This window comes from Aquarana catesbeiana, linkage group LG07, assembly GCF_042186555.1.
Source record: "Aquarana catesbeiana isolate 2022-GZ linkage group LG07, ASM4218655v1, whole genome shotgun sequence".
Classification (NCBI taxonomy): Eukaryota; Metazoa; Chordata; class Amphibia; order Anura; family Ranidae; genus Aquarana; species Aquarana catesbeiana.
This window is the reverse complement of record NC_133330.1, coordinates 26574243-26594643: the sequence shown is the minus strand read 5'-3', so window position 1 is coordinate 26594643 and position 20401 is coordinate 26574243. Positions and strand designations below refer to the sequence as shown.

At 41.8% G+C, this 20401-nt stretch overlaps 3 protein-coding genes across 5 annotated transcripts in view; 1 reads left to right on the top strand and 2 right to left on the bottom strand.

The window, feature by feature from the left end:
* Positions 1-2989, bottom strand: part of LOC141102806 (uncharacterized) — a 23447-nt gene extending 20458 nt beyond the window's left edge. The window contains exon 1 of one of the 2 annotated variants that reach the window (XM_073591828.1): positions 2645-2989. In XM_073591828.1, the coding sequence (XP_073447929.1) occupies positions 2645-2666 (22 nt within the window). In that variant the 5' untranslated portion in view covers positions 2667-2989. Of the gene's footprint in view, positions 1-1349; positions 2193-2644 lie in introns of those variants that run through there. The other variant, XM_073591829.1, reaches the window with a different exon arrangement.
* NDUFAF3 (NADH:ubiquinone oxidoreductase complex assembly factor 3) lies at positions 2725-20169 on the top strand. Of its 2 annotated transcripts, none has more exons than XM_073591831.1 (6): positions 2725-2854; positions 7251-7361; positions 9065-9257; positions 11578-11644; positions 13570-13670; positions 18529-20169. In XM_073591831.1, the coding sequence occupies exons 2-6, from the start codon at positions 7270-7272 to the stop codon at positions 18610-18612; spliced, it is 537 nt and encodes a 178-aa protein (XP_073447932.1). In that variant the 5' UTR covers positions 2725-2854; positions 7251-7269; the 3' UTR covers positions 18613-20169. The 2 variants fall into 2 exon arrangements, with proteins under 2 accessions (XP_073447932.1, XP_073447931.1); XM_073591830.1 differs by having other exon boundaries at positions 2785-2935.
* IMPDH2 (inosine monophosphate dehydrogenase 2) overlaps positions 20140-20401 on the bottom strand; it is a 32605-nt gene continuing 32343 nt past the window's right edge. The window contains exon 10 of the mRNA XM_073591886.1: positions 20140-20401. Coding sequence (XP_073447987.1) covers positions 20380-20401 — 22 coding nt within the window. The 3' untranslated portion in view covers positions 20140-20379.

Sequence of the window (20401 nt, the reverse complement as noted above, 5' to 3'; positions counted from 1 at the left end):
CAGGGAGACAGAGCTATAAATACTTGGCAGAAGGTCCAATACTTTGCCAGTCTATCCCAACCAAAAGAAAAGGCCAACTGAAGGAGCATTGCAGAAAGCATTGCATACAAACTCTGCGAGAAGCCATGCTTACAATGCAATACATACACGCAAAACTGCAACTAATGCCAATAGGGGGGGGGGGGGGGGGTCATTAGAGAAATACTGAACAACATGGACAAGCAATGACGTCTTATGATTTGGACATATTTCTGAACCTGTCACTAAAAATAAAGGCGCCCCTCCCTCCCCACCCCCCCACATCTGATATTGTAATTGGAGGTGGGTGCTCAGGGGTTACACCACCAGCCTCTTCTAACTCTCTGGGACCCGTATAGGTGAGATCCCGGTACCAAGTCCCCCATGTCATCTCTTCTATCATGTCTGCTATATAAATGTTCTCTTCTGCAGCACAGACTGATGTGGCTGGCTCTGTACAGCACCATGGTATATGTGAGAGCTATATAAGTATAAGTATTTTATAATAATAATTATAATAATAATGGTGTGTGACTGTGGTGGGGGCATTAGAGTGTAAGCTCCTCTGGTGCAGAGACTAATGTAACTGGCTCAGTGTTCTCTGTACAGCACCATGGTATATGTGAGAGCTATAACAGTATTTAATAATAATAATAATAATAATAATATTTATATATGTGAGAGCTATACAAGTATTTCATTATTATACATGTGAGAGCTATATAAGTATTTAATAATAATAATAATTATTATTATTATATATGTGAGAGCTATATAAGTATTTAATAAGATTAATAATTATATATGTGAGAGCTATATAAGTATTTAATAATAATAATAATAATAATAATAATAATAAATGTGAGAGCTATATAATGATTTCATAAGAATAATAATTATAATAATTATTATATATGTGAGAGCTATATAAGTATTTAATAAGAATAATAATAATAATAATAATTATTATTATATATGTGAGAGCTATATAAGTATTTAATAATAATAATAATTATTATTATTATATATGTGAGAGCTATATAAGTATTTAATAAGATTAATAATTATATATGTGAGAGCTATATAAGTATTTAATAATAATAATAATAATAATAATAATAATAAATGTGAGAGCTATATAATGATTTCATAAGAATAATAATTATAATAATTATTATATATGTGAGAGCTATATAAGTATTTAATAAGAATAATAATAATAATTACTATTATATATGTGAGAGCTATATAAGTATTTAATAATAATAATAATTATTATTATTATATATGTGAGAGCTATATAAGTATTTAATAAGAATAAAAGTACTTACCTGAAGTTGATTTCACAACTGAGCAGCCAGGGCTCTGGCAACCGTTAAACAAACGTGCTCTCTACAGTGACGTTATCAGTGAGTGTTGCCATGGAGATGTGAAATCAGTAACCCTTTCACTGCCAGAGCAAATTTTGCTTTTTTTTTTACATTCACATTAATATTAAAGTGGAGTTCCACCCACTTTTACAACTCTTCAGAATCCCTCACTAAACGGTTCACTGTAAACAAATTGGATATTTTTTAATTTTTTTTCTCAGCACCTACTGTATATCTGCTGTGTTCATTTTTCACTTCCTCCTCCCTGGCCGCGGCCCATTGCATCATTTCCTGTTTGCAATGCCTTCTGGGAAGAGGCGGCAACTTCCTCTGAAACTGTCGTTGCCATGGAAACCTGACCTGAAACCTATTACACTGCTTGTGCTACACTGAGCATGTGGGGCGGCAACTTCCTCTGAAACTGCCGTTGTTATGGAAACCTGACCTGAAACCTATTACACTGCTTGTGCTGCACTGAGCATGTGCTGCAAGGATGAGATCCAGGAAGAAATACAGTCTGGCTTCAGATGCCCACACTTAAGATGGCCACGGCCTGCTGTAAGTTTATAAAACAACAAACTACTGCTATAAACTAACAAAACAGACCTTAATTTACAGACTAACTTTACTAGAATACATTAAGCTTGTGTATTATAGGGGTATTTTTATTTAAAAAGTATAATTTCGGCTGGAACACCACTTTAAGGCATAGAAACATTGGTTTTTGTTTGGTAAAATGTAAACGAAGTTGCGCTAAGCAAAGATTTTTTTTTAAACTTTTTATTTAATCACATACAGATAATATAATATAAAATGAAGCTTGTTTTTTTCTTCTTCTTTCTCTTGTTGTTTTGTTTCTGATTTAATAATAATAAATAAAAAAAATCACATACAGATACAGAAAGTGTTATTTGGAATGTTGTTTTTTTTTTTTACTTTCAGTGATCGCTGCTCTCTCCGGTACCGGGATGGTGATAGCGCGGCTCCCTCTAGCGGCGGGACGGCGGATTAGCCTCAGCGGCAAACTCCGGCGTAAAAGACGCTTCCGGTCATGCGCGGAATGAAAGCGTTGGCTTTCGTGAGTGCGGGCGGAAGTGACGGTAGGGGGGGGGCGGGTGAGGGGAATGGTGTGCTGGCGGAAGTGGTTGTTAGACCAGGAAGTAGCCGGTGTTCTGTCGAGAAGAGCGGCCGGGCTGAAGAGCGCATGCGCACTACGTAACCGGTGTTGTAAAAAAAAAAAAAAAAGCTCGACTTACGCAAAACCTCGACCCTCGTCATTTCTGGTGGGCCTACGTCACCAAACAGCTGTTCGCGCGGCTTCACTGCGCATGTGCGGCTTTATCGCGGCTAGTGACGTAGCCGCACCGGAAGTGATGGCGTCGAGTTTTTGCCTAGGTCGAGGTTTTTTTTTTTTTATTACAACAACCGGGATATACAGGCATTGGCAGGAAGGGCTCCTCTCTATGGTAAGTGTCAGTTCCAGGCAGCCATGCTGTGTGTGTACAAGGACAAATCCTCTGCTGCAATGATCCAGCAGCTCCTCTAAGGTATGTCACTCCTATATTCTCCTTTGGTAGCTGAATTGTACTGAATGCAGGTCACATGTTATAAGGAAGGAGCCTTTGCATTTTGCACTCCTTAAAGGAGAATGACCCCCTTAATGAGGTCACATGTGACATTGCAGCCGCATTGCTTTGCACAGCCCATGTGAAAGCAGAGCGACCCCCCCCCCCCATTTCCATCATTGCATTCCCACCCTCCTCCTCCTCCTCCTCGCTCACAATACTTTTTTTTCTTCTTGTCACCTTGGCACTTTTTTGGGATTCTGTCCTAGGCAAGCATGGAGGCCCCCCCCCCCAGCAGTCTCCGATGTCATGCATCCTAGGAGGCCCCGCGGTAACCTGTGCACCGCCAGGGAACTCGCTGCCTATTCCTGGTTCTTGTAGCCGGCACCCTGATGATGCGCCGTGGCGCATGCGTATCATCGGGTGGGGGGGGGCTCGCTGTAAAGCCTCGTACACACGATCGGACTTTCCGACAACAAAACCGGTGGAATTTTGTCCGAAGGGCGTTGGCCCAAACTTGTGTTGCAATACACACGGCCGCACAATTGTTGGCCAACAATTACGAACGTCGACACGTACAAGACGTACGTGATACCTCCCATGACGAACGCTAATTTTACAAGACCGAGCGCTTGATTCCGAGCATACGTGTTTGTACTTTTGGACTTTTTTTGTCCGACTGACTTGTGTACACGCGGTACGAAAATCTGACAACACACACGTTTGAAAATTTGAGAGCATGCCATCCAACGACACGGTCGGACATACCGCCAACAGCCTGACATCGGACATTTCCCGTCGGAAAATCCGATCGTGTGTACGCGGCATAAGAATGCAGAAGAGACCGCCCCCCCCCCCCCCCCCGGATTAATGTAAGTAGTGAAGATGGCGGCACGGGTCCCAGGATACGATGGTGGAGCAGGACAAAGCTGGAGGGTGTACCGTGCGTATAACCCAGCAAAGAAGGATTTAAAAAAAAAATGGGGGGGTGAAGTTTGTCCTTTTTTTTTTGTCCTTTTTAAAAAGGGAACTAAACCCAATGATTTAATGTTTTCCCTAAATAGTTACATTCAAGGCACGCCGTTAGTGATCGCCGTCTCAGTTGCTTGTGCTGTCAACCGAAATGTTAAGCCATCCAGTGGCTGGTGTCCTAACTGATCACATGTGCAGCGCTATGGTAACTTGCAGATCAAACTGATGGCGGCTTCCTTGGCTGTAAAGTATAGGAGGGTTTAGTTCCGCTTTAAAACCAGAAATGTAATATATTGCAGCTTACCAGTCATTAGATGTGGTGGCTGCATTAGTTTTATTTATTTTTTTAGGTCCAGTTCACACTATAGAAACTTTTCTATAGATGCTTTTGTGCATGCACGTTTTTTAATGCGTTTCAGTGTGATTTTGATGCAGTCCAGTGCATCCCCCCCTCTTTTTTTCTTAACCTTAGATAAGAATATGTGCGTTCCGGTGCATTTTTTATGCGTTTTAAAGCATTCCAGTGCAAGAAAAATGCAGCATGTTTTCCCCTTCTGTTTTTACCTGGTGATCTGGCCAGTAACACACACCTCCCGTATTGGAGCGCCTCCAACTTCGCATGAAGGAGCAAGGGGGGGGGGGGCACTTTTGTACAGCAGCAGTGTCGGTTTTGGGGGAGGGGCGTGTTAGATGTGCTAGCAGATCTAGATACACTAGCAAAATTAGCCGAACTCCAGCTAATCCTTTAAAATTGGCTACAACGATTTTTTTTTTTCTCTCCTTTTTTGAGATAAAGGTTTTACATAAATAAAATGTGTTCATGTATCTAAATATGCTAGTCTATTTAAAGTGGGGTACACACTATAAAAATAAAATTGGTCGAATGATCGTCCGATTTTTCTCGCTCTTTCACAGCAAGTCGCAAGCGAGGAAGAAAGTAATGTACAAAAATTCATGTATGACAAAGGTTTTTTTTTTTTTTCTTTTTTTTTTTTTTCTTTTTTTTTTTTTTTTAGGTTGTTTATTTTTTCTGATCATGTGCAGTCTTTCTCTTCTGATTTTTTTTTTTTTTTTTTTTTTTTTTTTTTTTCTTTTTTTCTCGTACGAATTGTACGAAAACGGTACACGTTAAACATTACGAGAAAAATGTTGGAGTTTGTCCTATCGGAAATCTTCGTTTGCAAAGTCGTAATTGGATGTCAAAAGTTGTGTACACACTAAATGAAAATGGAATGATCGTGCCTTGTATGGAATTTTTCTACCAATTTTCCTCATTGTGTGTACGGGGCTTAAAGTGAAAGTTCTTTCTTTTCCTTCTTTTCCTTCTTTTCCTTCTTTTCCTTCTTTTCCTTCTTTTCTTTCTTTTCTTTCCCTTTTTAAATTTTTATTTTTATTTTTTATAACAAACATGTCATACTTGCCTCCTCTGTGCAGTTGGTTTTGCACAGAGCAGCCCAGATCCTCCTCTTCTCGGGTCCCTCTTTGCTGCTCCTGGCTCCTCCCTCCTATCGAGTGCCCCACAGCCAGCAGCTTCCTATGGGGGGCACTGGAGCAGAGTCACAACTACATATCTCCGTTCAGACACGGAGCCCTGACTCGGTCCCGCCCCCTCTCTCCCCAGATTGGCTGAAAGACTTTGACAGCCACGGTATCCAATGGCACGCCTGCTGTGTCTCCGCCAATTTAGGATGAGTGTCCCGGATGGCTTAGACACTCGTGGACATCGCTGGAGAGAGTTGGGGCTCAGGTAAGTAATTCGAGTGGAGAAAACAAACACTCCTGCGCACAAGTGAATTACCAGATGGATTTGATTTTGCAATGGATAACGCCTCAGGCCTGGCTGCCCTCAAGGATAGGGGTATCCTAGCAGTCAAAAAGAAAAGAAAGAAAACAAGGGTGCACCGACCTTGTGCATTATCCTTTTTTAGACTACTTACAAACGTATAGAAGAAAACTACTAATATAAATGGTCTCCAGACGATAATAATTGGTCAAAGTAACAACAGACTCCAGATGATAGCAGAGGAGAATACAGGAGCCACTGCCAGCTGACGCGTTTCAAAGGATTACCTTCTTCCTCAGAGCCCAGTATCGCGTTTCGAAAGATTACCTTCTTCCTCAGAACCCAGCCCAGTAATTAGAGTGGTGCTGGTTGGGGCTGCTACACACAAAACGTTTTTTTTTTTTTTTTTAATCTTAATGCATAGAATGTATTAAGATCTCCCTTTACAACTCCTTTAACACTCCCCTCCCCCCAGACTGACAATGCTGCTGTCTGCTTGCCCCCTGTGGTCCTTCATCCAGAGTTGTGTCTCGCTAATACAGGAGGTGTGTTACTGGTCAGATCACCAGGTTAAAACAGAGGGGAAACAGCCAAAGAAAAGAAAACAAATGCAGCCACCACATCTAATGATTGGTAAGCTGCAATATATTACATCTTTGATTTTATTACCACTTTAAGGTGGGCGGTGGCTTTAACGGCCATTCAACACGAAAGGTACGAAGGTGTTTGTGATGTCTTCACATTGACTTGTTTGAAGGTAAAAAAAATCGAATCCCACCCGGGTCTCGGGAGCCCAGACTGTCACACTTCATCACAATGATGCCGCTTCTTCTCTGTGCAGGTTGCAGTTTGAACATTCAATCCACTAAACGTGTTATTTCAGTTTAAAATAGAAACACATCAGCTTCCATCTGCCCATGTACAGTGTCTTGCAAAAGTATTCACCCCCTTGGCTTTTTACCTATTTTTTTACATTACAGCCTTTAGTTCATTTTTTTTTTTTTTTTTTGTTTTTAATCTAAATTATATGTGATGGATCAGAACACAATAGTCTAAGTTGGTGAAGCAAAACTTCCAACTTGAAGGAGCTGGAGCAGTTTTTGCAAGGAGGAATGGGCAAAAATCCCAGTGGTAAGATGTGGCAAGATCATAGAGACTTATCCAAAGCGACTTGAAGCTGTGATAGCCGCAAAAGGTGACTCTACAAAATATTGACTTTAGGGGGGTGAATAGTTATGCACATTGACTTTTTCTGTTTTTCTCCTATTTGTTGTTTGCTTCACAATAATAATAATAATAATAAAAAAAAAAAAATCTTCAAAGTTGTGGGCATGTTCTGTAAATTAAATGATGCAAATCCTCAAACCATCCATGTTAATTCCAGGTTGTGAGGCAACTAAACATGAAAAATGCCAATGGGGGTGAATACTTTTGCAAGGCACTGTATGTCTAGAATCGTGACAATGAACTGACTTGTCTGTAGGGACTCTTCCCATTGATGGCCGGTAATCATCACATCTTCTCATTTCTCTTTCTTTTCAGTTCCTCTGCAGTTGCCATTATGATCCCAGCAACCTTTCTCGGCCTCCGACTTCTGCGAGCGTCGGCTCCGCGATGGATGAAGTACGGGTCAGAGATAACGGCGCCCACTTGGTATGTCAGGCCTGAGGATGGGGAAGTATTAGGGGAAAGGAAAACGTGTCTCGTGCTGCAGTTGTTGGGGAGCGATCTCCCAGCTTGCCGTGCTCAGCTGTCATTTTCTGTGTAGGCCAATATGGTGGTAGCTTGCAGAATACTGACACTTAAAGTGTAACTCCACTTTTTGTGAAAAAAAAAAAAAGCAAAAAATAGCATAGACAATTGCTACACAAGCCGTATTGTAATTGAATGTCTGATAGGGCCAATACTAATAGCTCACAATGAACCCTCATTTGAGCCCAAATTCTTGTTCGTTTTCTTTCCTCCACAATCATCCTTTTGTATGATTTATTCATGTATAAAGTAAATGTAATATTTACTATGAAATATTTCTGTTACACCAATTTTTATACTGGATTCCATTCTCTAAACAATGCTTCAGCTTTCAGAGCAGGGAGGCTGGTGCTGGTAGCTTTCAGTACAGAGGTGATGGTGGAGAGAGGTGACACTATGACCCTCCTTTTCATGCTTATACTAACACTAATCCTCCCTGTAACCTCAACACTAACCCTCCCTGTATCCCTAACACTGGCCTTCCTGTCACCTTAACCCCAACCCTCCTTGTAACCTCAACACACCCTCCCTGTAACCCCTAATGCTGACCCCACTTGTATTCCAAACACTAACCCTCCTTGTTGACTCCAACGCTAACTTGGGCTGGGATTGAAAATTTGAAGGAGCTAGGTGGAGAATTATCAGCCAAACAGTGATTGCAGATTTAGTCACTTTTTAGGTGTTCAGACAGCCACTGGTGCTGTTATTGTCTGAATACATTAGTCAGCAGTGCAGATTAGCATGCATGAGGGAATCGAGTATAAGTCTAGCTCAACCCCCCCCTTAACCCTAACACTGACCCCTCCCTGTGACCTCTACACTGGACCCCTCCCTGTGGCCTCTACACTGGACCCCTCCCTGTGGCCTCTACACTGGACCCCTCCCTGTGACCTCTACACTGGACCCCTCCCTGTGGCCTCTACACTGGACCCCTCCCTGTGGCCTCTACACTGGACCCCTCCCTGTGGCCTCTACACTGGACCCCTCCCTGTGGCCTCATATTTTAAACTAGGAGTTTCCCCTCCATGTAGTAGACTTAGCTATAGATAAAAAAAGTATCATCCAAATTGATATATAGAGAAGGGGGATGAGGATGGGGAAATAGGGCAGTTGCTGAAGCTGACCATATATCTATTCCCAACCTCAAGAGTTGTGATGGACTTTCTTGATACAGATGACTAGCAATGTAGGTAATGTAAAAATTTATTACATATATAAAAATGACATACAGTTTTTTAATGTACCCTGTATTTCATTTTTATATGTAATAAATAATTTTTATATTACCTACATTGTTAGTCATTAGTACCGAGATAGTCCATCACAACTCTTGAGGTTGGGAATAGATATATGGTCAGCTTCAGCAACTGCCCTACTTCCCCATCCTCATCCCCCTTCCCTGTAATCCTGACACTAACCCTCCCTGTAATCCTGACACTAACCCTCCCTGTAATCCTGACACTAACCCTCCCTGTAATCCTGACACTAACCCTCCCTGTAATCCTGACACTAACCCTCCCTGTAATCCTGACACTAACCCTCCCTGTAATCCTGACACTAAGTTGCATGTTAAAAGGGCTGAGATTCAGACATCTCTATTACAGGCAGCCACAGAGGTCCCACCGCCTCCTCCCGACTGGAGATGAGATGTATGAGAAGACAACAGTGACCCACGTGGAAAGAGACTCCCCAGAAATAATGTTTGTGGAGAGTTACAGCCGACAAGGCTTCATCATCAATGGGAATCAGGTTGTCGGGCCCTGCGCCCTAATTCCCAAGGCCATCCTGCAATGGAAGGTAAGTATAAAGACCCCCCCCCCCCCCCCACTGAGGTAGCCATAATTAAAGTGCACTTGTCATGTGTAGACAGTGGATATGGCCATCATTGGAGGCCACTAAAAATCCATTATCTTCTGATATGTGAGAGAATTTTTAATATTCTGTACTATAAGCTTGATCTACTAAATGCAAATAGACTGTGCACCTTGCAAGTGCATTTGCTCCACAACATAGTAAATGAGGGGAAGCTCTGCTGACTTCCATCATCCAATTATGTGCAGGTAAAAATTCAGTCTTTTTATTTTCCTCGCATGTGATTGGGTATTCTTTGCAAAGTAAAGCTTCACCTCATTTACTAAGCTCTGGAGAAACTGCCCTTGCAAAATGCACAGTTTGCTTTTTGTAAATCCACCCCATACGTGTGTGTGTGTGTGTGTGTGTGTGTGTGTGTGTGTGTGTGTGTGTGTATGTGTGTGTATATATAATATACACACACACATAGATAATATTTATTTTTTCTATCTATTGTGCTCATAAGTTTACATACCCTGCCATAATTTATGATTTCTTGGCCATTTTTCAGAGAATATGAATGAGAACACAAAAATGTTTCTTTCACTCATGGTTAGTGTTTGGCTGAAGCCATTTATTATCCATCAACTGTGTTTACTCTTTTTAAATCATAATCCCAACAGAAACTACCCAAATGACCCTTATCGAAAGTTTACATACCCCCTTTAACATCAATGACAGCTTGAAGTCTTTTGTGGTATTTGTGGATGAGGCTCTTTATATTCTTAGATGGTAAAGCTGCCCGTTCCTCTTGGCAAAAAGCCTCCAGTTCCTGTAAATTCTTGGGCTGTCTTGCATGAACGGCACGTTTGAGATCTCCCCAGAGTGGCTCAATGATATTGAGGTCAGGAGACTGAGATGGCCACTCCAGAACCTTCACTTTATTCTGCTGTAGCCAATGACAGGTCAACTTGGCCTTGTGTTTTGGATCATTGTCATGTTGGAATGTCCAAGTATGTCCCCATCCTGGCTGATGAATGCAAATGTTCCTCCAGTATTTTTTGATAACATACTGCATTCATTTTGACCAAATTTCCTGTGCCTTTGTAGCTCACACATCCCCAAAACATCAGCGATCCACCTCCATGTTTCACAGTAGGAATGGTGGACCTTTCATCATAGGCCTTGTTGACTCCTCTCCAAATGTAGTATTTATGTTTGTGGCCAAAAAGCTCCATTTTGGTTTCATCACTCCAAATGACTTTGTGCCAGAATGTTTGATTCTTGTCTCTGTGCTGTTTGGTGTATTGTAAGCGGGATACTTTGTGGCATTTGTGTAGTATTGGCTTTCTTCTGGCGACTCGACCATGCAGCCCATCTTTCTTCAAGTGCCTCCTTATTGTGCATCTTGAAACAGCCACACCGCATGTTTTCAGAGAGTCCTGTATTTCACCTGAAGTTATTTGTGGGTTTTTCTTCACATCCCAAACAAATTTCCTGGTAGTTGTGGCTGAAATTTTAGTTGGTTTACCTGACCGTGGTTTGGTTTCAACAGAACCCCTCATTTTCCACTTCTTGATTAGAGTTTGAACACTGCTGATTGGCATTCTCAATTCCTTGGATATCTTTGTATATCCCTTTCCTGTTTTATACAGTTCAACTACCTTTTCCCGCAGATCCTTTTGACAATTCTTTTGCTTTCTCCATGACTCAGAATCCAGAAACGTCAGTGCAGCACTGGATGAGAGATGCAAGGGTCTGTCAGGAGTCCAGAAACTCATTGACCTTTTATACACACACATTCATTACAAGAAAACAGATCACAGATGAGGATGGTTACCTTTTAATAGTCATTCAAACCCCTTTGTGTCAACTTGTGTGCATGTTATCAGGCTGAAATCCCCAGGGTATGTAAACTTTGGATCAGGGTCATTTGTGTGGTTTCTGGGATTATGATTTAAAAAGGTTAAACACAGTTGATTTGATAATAAATGGCTTCATCCAAACACGAACCATGAGTGAAAGAAAAGTTTTTGTGTTATCATTCATATGCTCTGAAAAATGGCCAAGAAATCATAAATTCTGCCAGGGTATGTAAACTTCTGAGCACAACTGTATGTATAAAGAAACTTGGAACTGATTACGTATTTAAGATGAAGCTGGTATAGTGGGGAGCAGTATTCCCCCCCCCCAATAGCAATACTGACACTGGCAGCGTGGATGGAGATTTACCAAAGTGTATTTGACCCAGATGAAGACTTGTATATACTTATGAGGTCTGTTGCTGGGTTTTGAGAATAATCCCATTTCTGTCTTGTGTTTTTAGGTTCTCTCCTATAGAGACATCTCCTACGAAAGTCTATCCTTGTTCCGCTTACTGGTTCCCAGGATAGGTAATGTCTAAGTCTGTTTTGTAATATTAGCCACTAATACCTGTCTAGTCCACCTTCCACATCAATACACACTATTGAGTTGGCCCGCCCTTTGCAGCTATAACAGCTTCAACTCTTCTGGGAAGGCCGTCCACCAGGTTTAGGAGTGTGTCTATGGGAATGTTTGACCATTCTTCCAGAAGCACATTTGTGAGGTCGGGCACTGATGTTGGACGAGAAGCCCTGGCTCGCAGTCTCTGCTCTAATTCATCCCAAAGGTGTTTTATCGGGTTGAGGTCAGGACTCTGTTCAGGCCAGTCAAGTTCCTCCACTCCAAACTCACTCATCCATGTCTTTATGGGCCTTGCTTTTTGCACTGGTGCGCAGTCATGTTGGAACAGGAAGGGGCCATCACCAAACTCTTCTCACAAAGTTGGGAGCATGAAATTGTCCAAAATGTCTTGGTATGATGACGCCTTGAAGTGGAACTTCAGTCATTTTTTTTTTTTATCTTTCCATCTGTTAAATCTTCTGCCCTTGTTGTTTTAACTTTGGATAGTACATTTTTTTTTTTGCCAGTAAATACCTTATACAGCCCAATTCCTGTTTCTTGTCTGGGGAAAAAAAAGCATATGCTTATAACTATCTATCTATCTATCTAGAGGGAGATTGTAAGGGAGGGGGGATGAGTCATAAGAGGGCAAATGAGAGCTGGAGGTGTGCCTCTATGTAAATCTAGGAAGTGAACAGGCAGCAGCTTCTGCTGCCCACAGTTAAAATGGTTGCATCCAGACTCAGTGGGGGGAGATTTCTGCAGCATTTGGCAAGTACAGAATTACAGTATATATAAAATAATATGCAAACTGGTTGGATGGAAGCTTCAGAATGGCAAAGATGTTTTTATTACAAATGATGTGATCAGACTGCAGTTCCTCTTCAAGAGTTCCCTTCACTGGAACTAAGGGGCCAAGCCCAACCCCTGAAAAACAACCCCCACACCATAACCCCCTCCCCCCCTCCCCCCCTCCACCCCTCCACCCCTCCACCCCTCCACCAAATGATTTGCACCAGTGCTCAAAGCAAGGCCCATATAGACATGGATGAGCGTGTTTGGGGTGGAGGAATTTGACTGGCCTGCACAGAGTCCTGACCTCAACCCGATAGTACACCTTTTTGGGATGAATTAGAGCGGAGACTGCAAGTCAGGCCTTCTCGTCCAACATCAGTGCCCGACCTCACAAATGTACTTCTGGAAGAACGATCAGACATTCCCATAGACAAACTCCTAAACCTAAATGCTTGAAACCAAATGGCACCTGAACACGTGTTTTGCATTTGCAGTGGGATTTGAGATTGCGGGCTTATTGGCAACAATTCTGCCCAAGATCCCAAAACGCCAAATGTGTATGGAGCCTTGGGGTAGACGATGGATTGGGTTTAGAACCACTTTTAAAATGCTACAGTGAGCTTTAAAGTAAACCTTTAAAATCAGTTTCTCGCAGCAATGTAAATGGGTACTAGAAGCCGTCTATTATCTGATCCTTTTACAGAACAAAACTGCTGGCACACGGTAGATGTAAAGACTTCCCAGTAGACACCAAACCTCTATTAATAGAAGATCCAAGCACAGTCCATTCATCTGTGTAGTAATTTTATGCTGTACAGGTACACATTAAGGCAAGCCCAGCTCTTGCTAGAATGATATGCAATTAGCGGACCTCCAGCTGTTGCAGAACTACAAGTCCCATGAGGCATAGCAAGACTCTGACAGCCACAAGCCTGACACCCAGAGGCAGATGCATGATGGGACTTGTAGTTTTGCAACAGCTGGTGGTCCGCTAATTGCATATCCCTGCGCTAGAGGTTCGAAGTTAGCTGCAGTAAAGCTACAGGCCATGTGATGTCTGGCATCTGAATCTCATATCCGTTTTTATCTCTTCCCGCAGAGATCCTGGTTCTGGGCACCGGCGACCGTGTAGAGAGACTGGATCCAAAACTATTAAAGATAATGAGAGAGAACGGGGTGGCTGTGGAGGTTCAGGACACGGTGAGTATCTGCAATAATTCTGGCCATTAAAGAGGAACTGCAGTCTGCTAACATCATTTTGTAATAAAAATTTTTTGCCATTCTGAAGCACTTTGCATATTATTTTATATATACTGTGATTCTGTACTTGCCAAATATGCTGCAGAACTCTCCCTCCACTGAGTCTGGCTGCAGCCATTTTAACTGTGGGCAGCTGAAGCTGCTGCCTGTTCACTTTATGGATTTACACAGAGGCACACCTCCAGCTCTGCAGCTCTCATTGGCCCTCTTATGACTCCCCCCCCCCTCTCCCTTCCTGGTGAACTCTCACACAAGAGTGAGAGCGAGAGCTGTCCATGATGTCATAAGCCTAGGCTAATGACCAGACAAGAAACAGGAAGTGGGCTGTATAAGGGATTTACTGGCAGAAAAAAAATGTTTTACTATCTAAAGTAAAAACAACAACAAGGGCAGAAGATTTAATAGATGGAAAGATGAAAAAATTACTGAAGTCCCACTTTATGTGCAAAATAGGATTTTTGTACTCGCCATTAAAGTGGACCTTCAGTCATTTTTTCATCTTTCCATCTATTAAATCTTCTGCCCTTGTTGTTGTTTTAACTTTGGATAGTGAAACATTTTTTTCTGCCAGTAAATACCTTCTACAGCCCACTTCCTGTTTCCTGTCTGGTCATTAGCCTAGGCTTATGACATCATGAACAGCTCTCTCTCTCTCACTCTGGTGAGAGTTTGCCAGGAGGGGGGGGGAATGAGTCATAAGAGGGCCAATGAGTACTGGAGGTGTGCATCAGTGTAAATCCAGGAAGTGAACAGGCAGCAGCTTCAGCTGCCCACAGTTAAAATGGCTGCAGCCAGACTCAGCGGGGGGAGATTTCTGCAGCATATTTGGCAAGTACAGAATCACAGTAAATATAAAATAATATGCAAAGTGGTTGGAGGGAAGCTTCAGGGTGGCAAAGATGTTTTTATTACAAATATTGTGAGCAGACTGCAGTTCCTCTTTTAAATCATTTTTCTTGGAGTCCCTTGCACAAGACACAAGACAGTCATGGCTCACACTACTTCGATGAGATTATAATGCGATGTACAGTGTGACTGCATATTCTACAGAGCCAAGTCGCACTGTAAATCAAACCAAAGTATAGCAAAAAAAAAAAAATTGCATAATTCTGAGTCACATTGATTAAAGCGAGCACCATTGAAAACAATGAGATTTCTCTTGTGATGGGGAATTATTTGTGATTCTATTTTGTACTCCTGATATGAAGCTGGATTTGTACAATTTTTGAATGATGTGTAAATGAAATTTATTTCTTGAAGTTTGTGGCATAATTTAAAAGGCCCCACCAAACCATTGCTTTGGTACCTGCAGTTGGATTTTAAATTGTGTCTCAGCTCAACTTCGGAGATGTTACACACCGGTTGTCATTGGAAAGCCGGTTATCCCTCCCAACAAGTCTGCTGGCCCTTCCATTTAGATCTGCAGCTGAGGGTTGTTTTAAAAGAGAATGACTAAAGCCTTTTTTTTTTTTTTTTTTGGTGCCATACTTCTCTTGTGGGTCACAGGAGTGCACTTTTGCTGTCTTGTGACCCAGAATCAGCCCACCCCTCCCCCCCTGCTCCAGTGAGCACTGGAGGGGCAGAGCAGTGACTAAGGCGGCAGTCACACCTGGGCGTTTTGATTTGCCGGCAGAATCGCCACAATTCCAAAACGCTCTGCTAAAATGACAAATCAAACCACGTGCATTTCAGATGTGATTTTAATGGCACCTAAAAACACGGTGCGCTCCTGCCACGCGATAAATCGAATCGCGAGAAGCTTCCCGCCTGAAAGAAGCTCTGATACTTTGTGTGAAGCTTCTCGCCCCCAAAAAAAAAAAAAAAAGTGGTTTGCCACACGAAAATCACTCTGCAATTTTAAGCGCCTTTAAAATGAATGGCATCTGAAATTCACATTGTGATTGTCATTTTTAGCAGAGCATTTTGAAATCGTAGCAATTCTGCCCAAAATTCAAAACGCTCCGGTGTGAATACAGCCTAACACCGCGTACACACGGTCAGATTTTCCGATGAGGAAATGTTGGATGTGAGCTTGTTGTCGGAAAGTCCGACCGTGTGTAGGCTCCATCGAACATTTGCTGTCAGACTTTCCGCCCACAAAAGTTTGAGAGCAGGTTCTCAAATTTTCCGCCAACAAAACTTTGTTGTCGGAAAGTCCGATCGTGTGTACACAAGTCCGTCGCACAAAAGTTCACGCATGCTCGGAATCGAGCAGAAGGAGCCGCACTGGCTATCAAACTTCCTTCTTCTCTGCTCGTAGTAAGTCTTGTACGTCACCGCGTTAGGAATTGTTGGCCAACATTTGTGTGTATGCAAAACAAGTTTGAGCCAACAATCTTTGAACAAAAATCCACGGTTTTGTTGGCGGAAAGTCCGATCGTGTGTACGGGGCATAAGTCTCTGCTCTGAGCAGACTGAGAACTGTAAATCAGCAGGCGTGTGATTGCTCAGTTCTTGGTCTTAGAGCTGATGTGGGACAGCTGCAGCATTAAGGTGAGTATGAGATAGAGATAGATAGATATCTATTACACACCTCAAAAAAATTAGAATATCAAAAAGGTAATTTATTTCAGTAATTCAAAAAGTGAAACTCATATTTTATATAGGTGCGTTACACACACAGATACATTTCAAGCATTTATTTCTTTTAATTTTGATGATTATGGTTTACAGATAGTGAAAACCCAAAATTCAGTATCTCTGAAAATTTTGAATATTACATAATGCCAATATAAAACAAAAAAATTTTAATACAGAGATGTTGGTTTACTGAAAAGTATATCCATGTACAGTATAGTATGCGTTATGGAAGCCCAGGTTGCTTTGATGGTGGCCTTCAGCTCATCTGCATTGTTGGGTCTGGTGTCTCTCATCTGCCTCTTGACAATACCCCGCAGATTCTCTATAGGGTTTAGGACAGGCGAGTTTGCTGGCCAATCAAGCACAGTGATACCATGATCATTAAACCAGGTATTGGTAGTTTTGGCAGTGTGGGCAGGTGCCAAGTCCTGCTGGAAAATGAAATCCACATCTCCATAGAGCTTGGTCAGCAGAGGCAGCATGAAGTGCTCTAGAATGTCCTGCGCTGACTTTGGACTTAATAAAACTCAGTGAACCAACACCAGAAGATGACATGGCCCCCCAAATCATCACTGAATATGGAAACTTCACATTGGACCTCATGCCTCACCACTCTTCCTCCAGACCCTAATTTCCAAATGAAATTCAAAATTTTCCATAGTCAGTGATGATTTGGGAGGGTCATGTCATCTGCTGGAGTTGGTCCTCTGTGTTTTAGCAATCCAAAGTCAGTGCAGACCTTTACTAGGAAATTCTAGAGCACTTCATGCGTCCCTCTGCTGACCAGTTTTATGGAGATGCGGATTTCATTTTCCAGCAGGACTTGGCACCTGCCCACACTGCCAAAAGTACCAATACCTGGTTTATTGCTCATGGTATCATTGTGCTTGATTGGCCAGCAAACTCTTCTGACCTAAACCCCCTAGAGAGTCTGTGGGGTATTGTGAAGAGGAAGATGAGACACCAGACCCAACAATGCAAGACAGGCTGAAGGCCGCTATCAAAGCAACCCGGGCTTCCATAACACCAACTCAGCAGTGCCACAGGCTGATCGCCTCCAAGCCGCATTGATGCAGTAATTTATGTCAAAGAAGTCCCGACCAAGTATTGAGTGCATACTATACATGGACATTTTTTCAGTAAGCAAACATTCCTGTATTAAACTTTTTTTTTTATTAGTTTTCTGTAATCAATTTTCTGAGATACCGACTTTTTGGGTTTTCACTATCTGTAAGACAATCAAAAATTAAAAGAAATAAATGCTTGAAATATCACTCCGTGTGTAACAAATCTATAGAATGAGTTTAATGTTTTGAATTACTGAAATAATTTTAAAATTTGATATTTTAATTTTTTGAGATGCACCTGTCTATATATACAACCCCCCTCCCCCAACAATCCTGTGTCAGGTTTATTGTACACACTGCTCATTACATAAGCTATGAAGTTTGCATATACAAGGCTTAACCCTCTCCACTACGTCGTGGTGGCAGCCAGAGATCTCAATTGGTTTTCTTGAATGTGAGAAATGGTGAACAGTCATCTTTTCACCCTTGTCCATCTACTATTACAGCCTCCAGGTTGTGTGGGGGGTGAGTTTGCTCTCCTTGTTACATCCTGGATAGTAGGGTGACCAGGCCTCCCTGTACTGCAACAGGTGAAATGAGATATGGGTGTTGGCATTAAAAAAAAAAAAAATCCTCCCCCATATGTAATGTAAATTTATGTTTGGTGGGATACAACCAGTGTTAATTTCATCGACTAAAACATTTTAGTCAACTAACTTAATACCATTTTAGTCGACTAAAACAATTGAGATGACTAAAATACGACTAAAACTAAAATGCCGAGTCAAAAGACTAAAACTTGATGTCAAAATGAACACTGTTCTGTAGTGCATGTTCATACCTCAGTACCATAAATAACATATTTGATTTTTCACTCCAGCAGTATACGAGTTTGGAAATTGTAGAGAAATGCTTGCATTACAATTTAACTACACCCATTAGATTTTAGAGAACTAAAATGAGTTTTAGTTGACTAAAATGTACTGGAGATTTAGTAGACTAAAATGGGACTAAAATTAAAATGCCATTTTAGTCCTAAGACTAAAATGAAATTTGCTGCCAAAATTTACACTGGATAAAACTAGTGTAGAATTCTCATCTTTTCTCTAATGTCTCGTGTGTTTTTATTAAATTTTACTTTTTCTTCACAGCCCAACGCTTGTGCCACATTCAACTTTCTTACTAGTGAACGACGATTAACAGCAGCCGCCTTAATTCCAGTCATCAGCGATTAGAAGTGCATATCATTTACAAGCCTTTTTGCAACGCTAAAAAGGATGGACCCCTAAGAAACAAAACAGACACAGCAGTTCTATTTGATGGAAGTTACTTGGTAGAACTGCAAACTGAGAAGGTGTCTGACACCTCAATCATTTTTACTTTAACACAAGGAAATGCATTAAAAGATAAAAAAATAAATAAATAAAATAAGGCTTTACAACCACTTTAAAATTTAACATGTAGGTAGGAGCGGGTGCACTGATCCAAATGCAGACCCTGTACCTCTGGATCTGTGCACCCGCCTCTCAGATTATGACATGCGAATGTGCAGCTCTGCATCCACTTCTATGCATGGCCTGAAGAAGCAGCTCAGCACCAAAGGCCAGCTCCAGGTGCCCTCCTAGGTATGTGTATAGGGCAGCTATGCTGTCCAATGGCATATAGAGATTCTGATTCAGAATCACCTCTGCTTGAAACATAGTGGAGCCCCGACAGACCTGCAATGAATACTGCTGGACAAACTCCAGCCAAATGTTTGTTAAAAGATAAGTTCAACCTTTTGGAACAGGTTCCACCTGTATTTAGGGTAAAACATGTTCCAACAGCTGCAGCCTCTGCCCCATGACAGCGGGCAGGTATCTTATGCAAGCACCTACTGTCGCTGTTTGAAAACAACATGGCAGTGTGAGGCTTTGCCTGCCCAGCCACGTTATTCATTCACAGGCCTCTGAATGGGAAACTACAAGTCCCAACAGCCTTTGTAGCTGTCAGTTTATAGTTTCAATAGACTACCATGGCGCTGTTGAGTGCTCTGGTAGTTCATTCACTCTTCCTGTCAGTGTGAATCTGTCTGCCCGTAGGAGGTACAAGCAGATACACTGAGAAGTCTGCAGGAGTCCTGCATGGCACCCACAAATTGCTGATCATGGTTTGCAATGCTTTCCAGGCTCCAAGTAAAAAAAAAATGCACTTTTTTTTTTACCTGCAACAAGACTTTTTTTTTTTTTTTTTTTTTTTTTTTAAAGGTGAACTTATCCTTTAAATATTTTGTATAGAGCAGTGGTTCTCAACCCTGGTCCTTAGGACCCACTAACAGGCCAGATTTTAGGTATTACCTTGGGGGAGATGCAGACTAGAATACTGCAATCACTGAGCAGCAAATGATATCACCTGTGATGTATTTCAGTTATCCTGCAAACCTGGCCTGTTAGTGGGTCCTGAGGACAAGAGTTGAGAACCACTGGTATAGAGAATGTGACTAGTGCCTCAAGGATCCTCCATTGGAATATAAACTCCATCAAAAGGGAAATCCAGCTCGCAGCAATGGCTTGGTTGCTCATCAAGACAGGAAGTGAGAGGAAGTGTCCCCACTGAGGACCCCAACCAATACCAGAAGCCTGGCTGCAGGTGAACATTTACATACTCCTATCCAAAACCGGATTTCACAGCAAGACCTGTCAGAAGATAGAGGTTGTCTATTTATGGTGAATGTACAAAGAGAACTATTTTATACTTTGTCGACTAGAGGAGAAAAAAAAAAATTTTTGAATAAATTGAGAAAAACACTAAAATTTTGATGCTTTTATTGTAAAAACAGCAGGCACAGTAGTAATTAGTGATCAGTAACACGATTTCCTCTGAGTACCCAGAATCCTTTGACAGTAGAGCGGATGAGGGTAAGGCAGCTGCAGCTGGAAAAGGCTCCACACACGTGGCATGCGATGATGGCAGCTGCTACATTCTGAACGGTGGGTGGTGGCAGGTGATGTGGCTCAGTAGTGTCAGAACAATCTCTTCTCATAC